Below are 13,272 nucleotides of genomic sequence, written 5' to 3' on the forward strand. Positions count from 1 at the left end.
AAGCAAAGAGAAGATATATAGTTGGATGGGTGGTCAGCCCTTTGAGATCATACAGGTTGCAATACCAATTGTTTGAGGAATTACAAAGAACTGTCCTTATCTTGTAAATTCAGTCTTTACAAGAACAGAATTGCAGCTCTAGAAGCAATTCAAGACCCATCTATCATTTTTAATCAATCCCCAACTCTCCCCCACCCCCCTGCCCTGGCTAATCTATTAAAGTTTGTAGGTATTGTGAAATTTTGGTTTAGGGGGCACTTGGGTGGTTCAGTCGGTTGGGTGACCGACTTCAGCTCAGGTCATGATCTCACAGTCCGTGATTTCGAGCCCCATGTCAGGCTCTGTGCTGACAGCGTGGAGCCTGGACCCTGTTTCAGATTCTGTGTCTCCCTCTCTTCCCCTCCCCCACTCACGCTCTGTCTCTGTCTCTCTCAAAAATAAATAAACATTAAAAAAATTTTTTTGGATTTAGGAAACATGCCCTTGTTGGAGGAGCTGGCATTCTTTCCTTGTGCCTTTGCAATGTAAATGTTCTACCCACTCTTCTCCGGGACCTGAAGGCCACCTCTTTGAAAAGCTAACTTCAGGGAGGTAATTCTTATCAGAAAGAAGGAAGAAAAGATAGAAAGGAACGGGAGGCTATCTGGAAACTAGGCCAATGAAAAATCTTTAAAACGTGTCAAGCAGTCTGAACAAGTAAACTTAACTTATTCCATCAATTTGGATCCAGCCGTTCTTTTATAACCTAGCAAGTTTTGCATTACTGTACCCTGGAAATCATCTTTTTCGATTTCTAAATTTCCAGTGAAGTTTTTTCTTTTTTTTTTTTTTTTAATTCAAAATGTGATTCTCCCCCAATAGCCCAAAGATAATAGAAGCCAATAGAGAGAGCCTCCTCCCTCCCCCAAAACATTTAGAGACTGCAGGAAAGGCATCTGGAGAATATAATGGTTATAATGGAAGGCCATCTATCTGTTCCAGCACCAACCACACAACTCTGTGCAATGCATGAAGAGCTCTTGGTGGTGTCACCGGTCAAATACGACGTGTTTCTCCTTCCAAGGCTCAGAGCGGCGGTGCCTCGACAATTCAAACCCAGCTCTGGGCACAGTCTCTTCCTGCACTGGGAAGGAGTCACCACACCTCTAAGAGGGGCGGGTCACTGAGGATCCAGACAAGGCCCCTCCCTCTCTGACAGTCTCCGATTTTAAAATGCAATTTAAATATACTCAACAGAGTCCCGGAGAGACACAGGGGAGAGGGGAGAGTTCACTTGGAGCCCGGGTCGGGTGGAGGATTACGGAATCCTAGAACCGGAGAGCTGACCTGAGATCATTCTCACATTGCAGCTGAGGGAATTTGAGGAGCCAGCCCGGGTCCTTCCAGTAGCTAGTGCGGAAGCTGAGAGCCGGCTCCGCTCATCCGCTCCTCGTCCTGAGCCAGGGTGCGAGCCCAGTCCCTTTGCCTCTGGGCCCGGCAGCGCGTTGAGTGGACCGCGAGTGCAGGCGGCCACCTGTGGGCGCAGAACTCACTCCTTCGCGGCCCTTGGGCCGGCGCTCCGAGGCGCCGCTGCGCGGACGCCGGCAGACTGGCCCGCAAACCTGCCGCCTCAGGGGCCTGGCCCTGCCCCCATTCCGGGTCGCGCGAGCACCCGCCACAGGCCGCCCTGGTTTCCATAGCAACAGATGCAGGAGTTCCCCAGAGGCGCCCCCAGGGTCAGAGGTCATCTCTGTGACAACGGAAGCTTCCCGCGCTACGGCGGCTCGGGCGGGCCGCTTCCGCCGCATTGCGCTGCGGCGCGCCGGGCGCTCCTAGGAAGGGAGCGCGCGGTGGCCGGTCCCGGAGCCTCGGGCCGCGGATCACACCCGGAGGAGGACCGTGCCTGGCCCGCGTGCCCCGTCTCTTCGGACTCAGTTAGGCAGACTCACAACCCGACTTCGGCCAGGTCACCTAGGGGCCCGACTCCTGGAAGCGGATCGGAGCCGCAGAGTGGCCGGCCCCGGCTTGCAGGGAACAGTGACACGCCGCTCCGGAAAGCAGGGGCTCTGCCCCCGCCCGTGCGGCCGGCCAGACCTAGTCCCTGACACACTTAGCGCCTGCCAGCCCGCGGCCAGTGGCCCAGCGCCCTCCGCCTTGACAGTAGCTCCAGAAAGGAGAAGCTACCTGGATCAGCGTGGTTATGGGATGTGCAGGGAGCTAGCGAGTTTGAAGATGACTGCTTTAAAACTGGAAAGAACAAAATATTAAGGGAGGGGGGCACCTCCTTTCCAAGCAACTGAACTAGAGGCTGTTTAGGTGCTGCCCCTCAAGAGCAAAAATATGCCACCAGGGAGGGTCCCAGTTACCACCTTCAGATAAAGAAGTTCGATAAAGAAAACAGGAACAATTCATTGAGCTGTTTTTGCGGAACGTCTTCCTTTTTAAAGAGAGGCAAATTTAAGATTAGAAAAGAAAATGAACGGGGCTCTTGCAGAGGGCACCTGATGGCACCCTACCATTCGCTATTTAAAGGCTGAGAGTGCCAGATGGGGAGACTGTGATTGGTTCCATGAGCTTGTATCCTTGAGTAAGGCCTCAAGTTTTGAGATTTAGGAAGAGGGTATTATAAAATGTGGGCCTAGGGAATGTTTGCAAGTGGTGTTTCAGGATGCTTTATCATGGCGGGATGAAGTGCTGAGAAGTCCACTAAGGACTTTTCTTCTCTTTGTTTTATCATTAAGAAACCAAATTCTTGGTTGGCACTGTTGGGAAGGAGTAAGCATTAAGTGACCTTAACCAAGCTAATTTATGATACCCGCTGTTACATTCCCACAGTTAACTTTCTCAGAGAATCCTGTTTTCACTATTAATTCATTGACTAAAAATGCATTGAAAACCTGCTCCGTATCATAAGTAGAGTTAATGTCAGGGAACAATAATTAAGGCAACAGTGCCCAACAATTGTTGGGTGACTTTCTTAGCTGGTGTTAGTAGGTTAAATAAACAAAAACCTCAGTTTCCCTGCAAAACATGTCTGCATCATGCCTCCCTTTGCCTTCATGTTTATTCCTTCTCTGAACCTCCCTTCCTTTTGTCACCCTGCCTTTTTCATTCTGAACAAAGCAGAAAGTCAGTTTATAGCACCTAGAGAAATACACAGGGGAAAACATCAGGAAATACTTGGTCCTTAAAGAGCAGAAGAGCAAAAACATTAGTGCATCTCTAGAGGAATATGGAGGAACTCAGAAGTCTCCCTCAGAAAATTCTCTACCCTTCAGTGCTCAGGTTCAAGTCTTATAAGGAAATATGGAATGTGGTACACAAAATGAAACCCTAAACAACACAGACTATGGCACTGGGCAGGAAGAAGTGTCCGTTGTATTTCCCTGACCCACAGTCCCTCCTGGAGATGATCCTAAGGCTACACTCAAAGGTTTTATTACAAATATAGACACCACGATGTAATGTCTGGTTTAAAACTTAATAGAGGGGGAAAAAATAGAGGAGCTTCAAATATACTGTTAAATCCCAACTGTCTCGCCTTAAGGCATAAAAAACTATTTTGAATAAATACTTCCATTTTGAGACATCTACATGGTATTTATAGGAAGATTATGAGTCAATTGACTGAGTTATGATGCCAAAATGTACAAAGAAGCGAAAATTTTGATTGTTGTCCTTGTTGCCATATGTATTTTAAAAAACCAGAGAAGTCCCCAGTGTTTGTGTTGCTAAAACATGGAAGACTGGGTTTGAACGTTAAAGAAATGGTTTCATGTGGGAAATGTTAAATACAGTCTAGAATTACCTTTGGCACCTTCTGAAAGCAATGCATCGTTTGAAAAAATATTCTCAGTTTTAGATGCTGTGGAAGATGAGACTAGGCTGGATAGGAGTACACCCCGTCATCCTTGTGGTTAAAACCGAGTTTAGATTATCATGCATCGGATTTCACACTTGTTAACTTGGATTTCATTTCAAAAAAGAAAAATCCACTCTCCCAGAAAGTCAATACTTGGAAGCCAGTCTAAAATACTGTCCTTTGGTTCCCGAAGTGCCCCTGCTCTGCAAACTCATTTTGCTACTTCAGTAACTAAAGCTTCTTGGATGGAGTCCAAGGCCAACTCCGATTACACGGAATCCCACTCTAAAGGCAAGCATGTCAGAAAGAGAAGGGCCTCACACCTGTTTGGTGTTGCAGCCATGCAGTCTGAATTTGATGTCTCCATTTGGTACATGCTCAGTGTTTAGAAATGCAGAGGTTATGGCCAATTTGTGGCTCACCCAGCTCTACAGGCACCCAGGATGAGTCGGCAGGCTGAGAAGGGGAAGGAGTAAAAAAATGCTTACTTTCTTTTTTCGCCTGTCTCTCCCTATTTTCCCACTTCTAAATGCCATGACAGCCCTACATGTAAAGCAAGTCGTTTTAAAAGAATAACATATATTTAAATGAGTAACAGAGGCGTACCAGATGTTTTTGGCACCTAAAACAGCTTTAGCGAAAGGCAAAAGCAGAGCTGAAAGACACCAGAACAAGTAGGAAATAGCAAGTGACAATGAGTTCTACCAAGCCTTGCTTGTATGATCTCCAAGTTACCTGGCAAAGAGAAAGACTGCGTTCAGGAAAGGAGATGCTCGGGGTCATAAGTTTGTGAGATCTTCTAAATGTGCTCTGCGGAACTAGGTCCAGGACATCTGCTTCATACCCTCCTTGCCACTGTCACTGGTACTTAATAAAATTATCTTTGATTACAACTTATCTTAAATGCTATGCTTTCCAAAAACCCTATCAAGCCATGGAAGTTTGGGCATCTCATGAGTGTGGTTCAATAAGTGTATCTATTTAAGGGTCTGGGCTTCCTTTGCTTGTTGTACATTATGTGTCTTGAAGAGATATCCATGACATGACCTTAGTATTTACCTTTGTTGTGGATTTTTTTTTCCAATCACTATCCTTAGCAGCTGTCACTCAAAGTCTAGTGACCTAGATTAGTACCCAACTGGCCTGTGATACACATTGGTCAGTCCAATCTACCATTGCTGGTTTAACGAAACATATCAAGCCCTCCTCCAGGCTAAGTGCCTTGGACTTAGTATTCCCTATTTAATGATTTGCCTAGAACACAATCACCTTGCATGACTCACAGTGAAAGTTGAAGCAGGTAACATTTATCCTAAACATACAGCCATTGCTCAACTAGGAGAATAGGGGACAGTAGGACATTTAAGCGTGGGTGTGCATGTGTGTGTGTGCTCTCTGTTAATAGTTGTATTGTGAGACACTGGACGTTTCTATGAAGACGGTAGATTTACATTATATGCAGGATTTCCAAGCTATTGCAATTTATTTTAACAAGCATATATTGTGTAAGTATAATCTTCATGTTCTTTTCCAGTTAAATCTTACATAAAAGCAACTACAAAAAGCCTTTTAAATTAACACCTCTTATTTAAAAGCTAATAACTTTGGGATAGATAAATAACTTTGTCCTTAAGTGCATGACTCTATTTTCACATCAACGTGAGTACATAGCAGAGTTTTAAAAGTCCTCCAACGAGCCTTGACCAAACTACCTATACTTCCTGACAATTTAAAAACTGGAATTAATCAGTAATTTGTTCTATAATTTGCAAAAGTTGGGAAGAATTATTAATCTATACAGTCTTCACACTGAATTCCTGATCCTAGCACTGGTACTTGGAGGGATTCTGCCAAACTTCTTAGTTTGAAACCCGTTAATTGTCCTTATTTTAGATTTAAGATAACATAATAGGTAGTAGTCAATCTGTTCTCTTTGGTTTTAACAGTTAAGAGGATGTTAGTCTTTGTTTTATTTTAATTACCCAATTAACTTGTTGGTTATACTGCTATCTTGGGATCGAAAACCTGCAAACGATTTTAGGCTTCATGTTAATAGCAGAAGGAGAATGGAATCTACCAGTTACAATCCTGAAAGGGAATGGTTAAGCATGGATTTGAGTCAAGTTCAAAAAGCAAAACTTTTAGAAGATGAGATAGTGTGACACATTAATGTCAATTTTTAAAACAGCTTACAAAATGCTCCAGTTCCCAGGTTGGAACTCTAACTTCTAGCAATGTAAGACTACACTATCCTATCAGAATAGTTGGTGATGTCGTTAGACACTCTTTGAATTAACCTATCAATTCACACCCAAGTACTTTAGCATTCATAAGCTGCAAAATAAATTACTCTAAAAATAATGTGTCATTTGACACCTTCCAAAATGTCTTGGAAGGAAAAAAAAAATCTTCTTTATTCAGAGAGAGGAAAGTGGGTGGGATGGGGGAGGTGTAATAAAAATATCTTGAATCGTGTATGGGGGGAGGGGAATTAGTGTTTCCAGTAAAATTGTTTACAAAAAGAAAATTATAAAGGCCAGTAAGGAAACTTAGTGTCCCCAGTCCACCCTCCAGTACTATGGAGGGAGTGACTTTATGGTCCCTAGACGAATGGCCGAATCCAAAAAAAAAAAAAAAAAAAAAAAATGCTTTTACAGTATTCCTTTCTCAAAAGGGGGCTAAATCTTTTCACAGGACAGGAAAAGGCTTCAAAACCAACTATTTGCACTGCGTGAAGGAACAATCCCTCTCTCCCAAAGGCAGCCCTTGACTTGTCCCACTTGGGTAAGTCTCGCAAAAAAGGTCTTCACATTAACTTGTGATACAGTAGTGCTGCGGATCTAGGCATCACCGAAACATCAGCGAGTGTTGGGCCGGACGCGGGCTTGGGGTACACCTCACAGCTGAATTAGAAATGCGGGTGGTAAGGTGACAACACGGCTTTCTCCTTGGGCAATGCTCAGGATGGTGGTATCAGCTCAGAGTTGCTAAACGCTGAGGAGTTGGGAGAGAGAAGGGTAAAAGGACAGGGGACTGAGGTAGGGGGAGGAGGGGGAAGGAGGGGGAGGACGCCACAGAAGGGGCCGGTGAGTAAGGGGCAGAGCCACAGCACAGGGATGAGAATTCCAGGGCAGAGGCACAGAGCCCACTGCAGCACGGCGCCCGCGGGCAGCCAGAGACTTCCCCCAGAGCCTCCACAGCCACCCAAACGTCCCAGCTGGGGCAACTGCCCAGGTGTCCTCCGCCCGCAGGAGGGCATCTGCCCTTTCGGACGGTCTAACAACTCGCGGTGTCCCTTCTCCTGCAGCGGTGGGGGCCTCACAGGGTGCTCAGCCTCCACACCCACCGCCTCCATCCCCGCCCACCCCCTCCTCCCCCTCCACTCCCTCCTTCCCCTCCTCCTCCTCCTGTTCGCCCTCCTCCCGCTCCTCCTCCTCCTCCCCCTCCTCCTCCTCCTCCTGCTCTCACTCCAGGCACCCGCAGACGGCAGCCCCCTCGGAGCGAGCCGCCCCAGCTACGCTGCATTTGCAAGGTTCGGAGGCAGGGAGGCAGCAGCCACTTGCTGCCCGACCCCGGCGGAGCTTGGGGTGTCAGGGCGGCCGCGGGGAGCCATGATCGACTACACCGCAGTGCCAGCGTCAGGAGCCTCCAGCGCCCCGGCTACCCCTGCAGGACGGCCGGTGCCCCGCCCCCGCCCCCCAGCGCAGCCCCAGACACAAACACAGGGCCCCCGGGCCCTCCCCAGCCTGAACTGAACCCGGGGACGCCACACACCCCCGCTGCCTACGCGCGCGGCTCCCAGACTGGCTGCGCCCAACCTCCTCGTCGGCGCGCCGCCGCCACCACGCAGCCCTCCGGCCCGGCCTCCCTGGCGGACTCGCCCACAGCTTCGCGGCCGCCCCCAAACGCCTCAGATGGGGATACTGGGAAGTGAACCCCCGGGACTCGACTCCCCGAATCACCTGCATTTGCATTTCTTATGTAATGCACTGCAAGTTGCCCGCTTGGAGCCTTTGGAATAGGGGCGCATGATCACCAGAGCCTGAAGCTGGACCCACGGTCCGGTTCATCCGCACTCGTGGGACTCAGGCGCAGGGTTTTGATACTGTTTGGGGGGGGGGGGGGGGAGCGTTAAATTACATATATTAGAGGAGCTGAGTTTGTCTCTTCGGTCTGGGGTTCCCCCAGGCATAAGCCCAGCTCAAGCATCCCCAGCAGCAGGAGGTGTCAGAGGCAGACGGGGGAATGAGTTAATACTCGTGCACGGAGAGCTAGACGGGGGAGGGAGGCGGGGGCTGACGGAGGAGCGGGGCCGCGAGGGAGAGGGCCTCTTTTACTTCGGTAAAGGTGATGGGGTGGCGAACATTGTGCAAGCTAATCAGAAAGTCTAGAGCAGGCTCTCGGCACCCAGCTACGTCCCTGAACCTGCAGCCCAAGTACGAAGAGCTCGCGGTTCCTTCTCCTGGCAACTACCGAAGCTTCAGCCGCCTCGGGCAAAACCTTAAACCACAGCCCTTCAAATATTCCACCAAACATAGGCAACCAAATACATTAAAAAAAAAAAAAAAAAAGTTTCCTCCTCCCTCCTAGTGATGGATGTGTCACAGCCAAGAGATGCTGACCGTGGTTTTCGGGCTCAGAGACGCCGATCCAGCTGTTACTTGTTTATTCATGCAACACCTCTATATGCAACACTGTCCTGGTTCCTTCTCTGTTCCCCTGCCTTCCTGCATAGCAGGACTGCATATCTAGCTCAATGAGCAACAGACAGGTTATTATGAGGAAAAACATAACATGATGCATGTTTTGCTTACCAGTTGGGTTCTTGTTTTTCTTAAGACTCTTGCCACAAAGACACTGCAGCATATGCGTTCCTTTGCTGAAAATGTTCCAAAGAAACCACATTGATTTGGGCGAAAAGCAATCCAGCAGCTTAGACACCCTGAGAAAGAAGAGATCCTTGTGGTTGCATAATAATAATTTGAAATCAGTTCTCCTGAAGAGGGGCACCGGTTTTACCATAGGAAAAACGATAATATTCCGGATCTTCTCCCAGTTTTTTCCCCTCACGTGGTATATTTCTTTGAGACTTCTCAGTGATTGTTTTTTTTCGGCCAGGGTGAATGATTTATCCCCCTCGATCACCACTGGATTATTACCGAAGGGTTGGAAAAAAAATCCTTTTTCAGCATGAAGCCAAACAAAAAAGCAAAGAAATCCCAACAGAGACCAGAACTAATCAGAGAGAACAGTAATGCACAAAAGATCCCCAAAGAGAAAACCATAGCCTTTTACTTGGTCGCTATGAGGATGGGTGGGTCTGCAGAAGGCAAAGCAGGATTCATCTCACTGAGAGAAGACTGCCATTGTGTAGCCCCTAGGAGAGAAGGAAAAAAAAAAAAAAAAAAAAAAAAAGGAAAGAAAGAAAGAAAGAAGAAAAAAAAAGAAAAAAAAAAAAAAAACCAGCACACGCACACACACCAAATACCACCTCCGAGATCGAGTCTGACAGCCGAAGACAGAGCCTCCCTTCTCCCGGTGTCGGTTTTTTTTTTTTTTTTTTTTTGGTTTTTTTTTTTTTTTTGGTTTTTTTTTTTTTTTGGTTGTTTTTTTTTTTTTTTTTTAATAATCAATCGCCAGTGCTCAGTGGGATCGGATTGAACCTGCCGTTCTCAATCACCACGAAGAAAAGATGCAAATCCAGATGCCCCCTCCCCTTGTCAGGCTTGTAGTAGGTAGAGAGCGCCACGGATCCCCTTCCTCCTTCCTGTCACTCTCCCAGTTTCCAACAACGGTGAGCATGAGGAAAATCTCCCCTCCGGATTCCTCGCCCAGCCTCGGATGTGAGTTACAGGCATTAGAGGGAGGAGGAGGAGGAGTTGAAGTTTGCATTGAAAAGACTGGCTTTCCATGACGTAGCCACGTGCTTTCAGACCCGTCACCAGTGAGATGCTTCAACCCGCCCGGGGAGGGCAGTGTCACTGCAGTCCTCCGCTACTTTCCCCCTTGGAAGTCCCCCACCGCCGGCACCCAGCCCCAGCCCCAGCCCCAGCCCCAGCGCTGGACCCTTTCCCTCCTCTGCCCAGCATGAGTCGGCTGGCAGCTCGCTCCAGGAGCCATCTAACAGAGCCTTCGGTTAAAAGTGAATTCTGAAAAGGAAAATTAACAATTATAATTAGCAAACCTCAGAAAATACAACAGAGGGAAGGGGTTTGAAGACAAACAGTAGTTTGGTACCACTCCTCACAGCCAGAATGAGCTCCACCTTACTTAACATTCGCAAAAACAGCACCTAAAGCATCTAAAACATTAAGGAAAACTCAGCCTCCTTTAGCTCTTATTATTTGAATTCTACTTAAACTGCCGTTTGAAAAAATATAGTCTAGGTGTATGCCAAATATGTACTTGCAGAAATAGCCTGTTAAAGGAACAACTACTAAAATCTAGGTGGCAGAATATATTTTGGTGGAGAGGGTCATATGTACATGAGAAAAGTTATGCCTTTTCTAGATAGACAATCCATTATCTTCAAATAATGTTTTTGAACAGAAAGCACTCTGCTTACATTACACACTAATTAATTGCTTGTTTCTGCACCCATTAATTGAGCAAACATTAAATTCACCCTCATTCCATTCTCATCCACACTAATATACAACCTTGTCACCCGCCATCACCATCTAACCTAAAAAAAATGGACAGATTTTCTATTTCACCACCATATAACCCGGCTTCCTACTTTCTCAGAAAATCAAGACTTAGGGTGCAACTAAAGATTTTGTCTTATTTGGGAAAAAATACAATGCATAAAATAATACAAACTATTACGAAGAATAGTATCACAAGCTCCAATGTGCTCACTACTCAAATTAATAAATGTTAGCATTTCAACATACTTGTGATGTGAGCATTAAAAAGTAAAATTGACCACTCTCACTCTTGTTAAGAAATTATGGCCACTTATTTCCAGCTTATGGAAAATTGACATAAAAAGTTTAACTAATTTAAAAATATATTTTAGAAGCACCATTTCAATTCCAAAAAATTAAAACTGCCTTTACTGTGTGGGATATCAAACTATCTTATAAACAAAGAGCTATAGATTTATGTTGTTGGGGAATGAGAGATGAACTGACTTTAAAGAAAATTAACTCCTTGATTATTAGTTATCAAAAAATTAAAAAATAGAATAACTTTCCCACTGCTACAGTTTTCTAATATCTAGGAGGCATTTTCAGATGTCAAAATTTGCATCCAATATCCAGAACCTTTTTGGGAAACATGAGTCCATTTTAGTTAAGATAGAAAAAGAATGTAAAACAAGTAAATTCTATTAAAGCTAAGAAACTGGAAAGTTGAATAGCGACGCCCTCAATGTGCCAAAAGCATCATGTCATAAAGCTCAAAGAAATTACCAAGATTAAACTGCAGTCTAAATAAAGTTTGGGAAGTAAAGAAAGAGGGAATACCAAGAGTCCATGAATTTAGTGCCAAATGACTTAGGAGAAGCAGGCTGAAAAAAAGCAATGAAGAGCAGAATTCTTTTTTGAAAGAGGAAAAATGAGATAGCACAGCCAAGTAATTAGGAAAGCATTTTTGATATTATCAGAGACAAATACCTCATGCTGCTACTATCACATTCTGGTGTCCTGTCATGGGTTCCAGAACATCCCAATATACTAACCCTGGACAGGCCCCAGAGAAACAGTTGAATAAAAAATATTCTCCAAAGAGTTCTTCTGAACTCACATAGCTCTAAGGTTCTGTAAAAGCTTGCCGAGTTCCCCGAGGTCTTTCACAAGCAGAGTAAAGTCTGGGGAGATGTTCTGTAATTATTGGAACTTTTCACATGCTCAGTTTGTGTAAAGAGAACATTTCTCATACTGGTTCTCCATGCATTTCCAAATGGGATGCTCTTCTTTACATTACGACAGTGAATTTGATCCCTCCTAAAATAAAGAATTACTGCGAGAAAGCTATGGCGTGTTTTGCTAGATACTGGTGGAAAACTTATTGCATCTTTGCCCTATAACCTAAGGAACAACATAAAAGGTAATTAACTGTGACTACTATTTATTGAGAATCTATTATGCCAGGCACCGTGTTAGTCGCTTTTCATATTTTATGCTACTTAAAGGAAAGAGAAATCTTTTAGCACAATTATGTGCAAATCTTTTAGTACAATGTTTTCTATATTTATTGACACATTATTTACTTACGTTGCATAGGCTTTTATTAACATGACTAAGCAAACAAACAAATGAAAAATACCAAATATTTTTATCTGGAAAAGATGGCCTACCTGATTCAGGTTACTTTCGGTCCAAAGGACTTGCAATTTCTGATGACCTCGAAGTCATCCAATTCAATTACTCAACCAATATTTATTGAGCATTGACCCTATGAAAGTAACTGTACAGGAGTCCATGTTGCATGCTAACTCATAAAATTAAACCAGCTCTCCAGTTACACAATAAAGAAGACCAAGAGGCAACAGAGGTTTCTGGGGGCCTTCAGTTTAGGGATGATCCGAAGATCCTTACACTGGCTTGAGTTCAGACTATTATTTAAGTTCCATTTTGGAAGACATCAAAATTGTTAGTTACCCTTTGCCATGCTACAAATCAATATTAGTTGACAAAAACTAAAAGTATTAGAAAATGAATGCAAGCTTTGGAACACATGTGAGTAAAGATAAAATGAGAAAAGCTTCATCATAACTATAAGAATTAACAGCAAAAGCCGTAGTGTATTTAGGCAGAAAAGACTGCGTTTTTCATTAGACTGAGGTCAAATAAACCCATTACTCATAACCAAGTACATTTAAAAATTAAACTTACCTTCAGCATATCATAGTTAACTAACCTAAAGGTAAGTCTAATGACTAGAATTTCAGAACACAATAAAGTACACATTTTATTATAATACAGAACATGTGAACGTTCATGAAATTAGTCATCAAACATCTTTGTAACGGTCTTAGCATGCTTTTTCTAATTGTTCCCACTAGTTACTTTTCTAATCATTCTTTCTTTCAGTAATAAAACCCCACTTGCCACCACAGTTTGAGAAGGGCACACTGATACCCAGGTGGAGAAGGGAATTCCCAGCCTCAGTTCCAGAGAAGTTATGGTCATGTGACTGGATTCTGACCAACAAGATGTGAGCGGAAGTGACGGGTTCAACTTCCTGGTCACATTCTTCAGAGGAAGTTGCCTCTCTTCACTTCTCCCTCTTGTCTTCCCTGTGAGCTGAAAGTAATGGTGTGAGCAGCTTTGGCAGCACAGACAGGAACACACCCCAGGAATAAAGTACCGAGATAGAAGTAACTTGGTCAGAACAGCCAACCTGTCCTTGACTGCTGCACTTTGGATGACAGAGAAAGAAACCTTTGTTTGAGCCATTGTACTTCATGTGAATTCCTCACAGCT

At 44.8% G+C, this 13,272-nt stretch overlaps 1 protein-coding gene across 2 annotated transcripts in view; it reads right to left on the reverse strand.

Annotated features, from left to right (window-relative positions):
* The window catches only part of FGF14 (fibroblast growth factor 14), a 621,907-nt gene extending 612,182 nt beyond the window's left edge, over positions 1-9,725 (reverse strand). Inside the window, exon 1 of one of the 2 annotated variants that reach the window (XM_045481430.1) lies at positions 8,656-9,725. In XM_045481430.1, the coding sequence (XP_045337386.1) occupies positions 8,656-8,863 (208 nt within the window). In that variant the 5' untranslated portion in view covers positions 8,864-9,725. Of the gene's footprint in view, positions 1-1,326; positions 1,486-8,655 lie in introns of those variants that run through there. The other variant, XM_045481453.1, reaches the window with a different exon arrangement.
* Between the last annotated feature and the right edge of the window lie 3,547 nt (positions 9,726-13,272).

This window comes from Leopardus geoffroyi, chromosome A1 (genome assembly GCF_018350155.1).
Source record: "Leopardus geoffroyi isolate Oge1 chromosome A1, O.geoffroyi_Oge1_pat1.0, whole genome shotgun sequence".
In the NCBI taxonomy this organism is placed as follows: Eukaryota; Metazoa; Chordata; class Mammalia; order Carnivora; family Felidae; genus Leopardus; species Leopardus geoffroyi.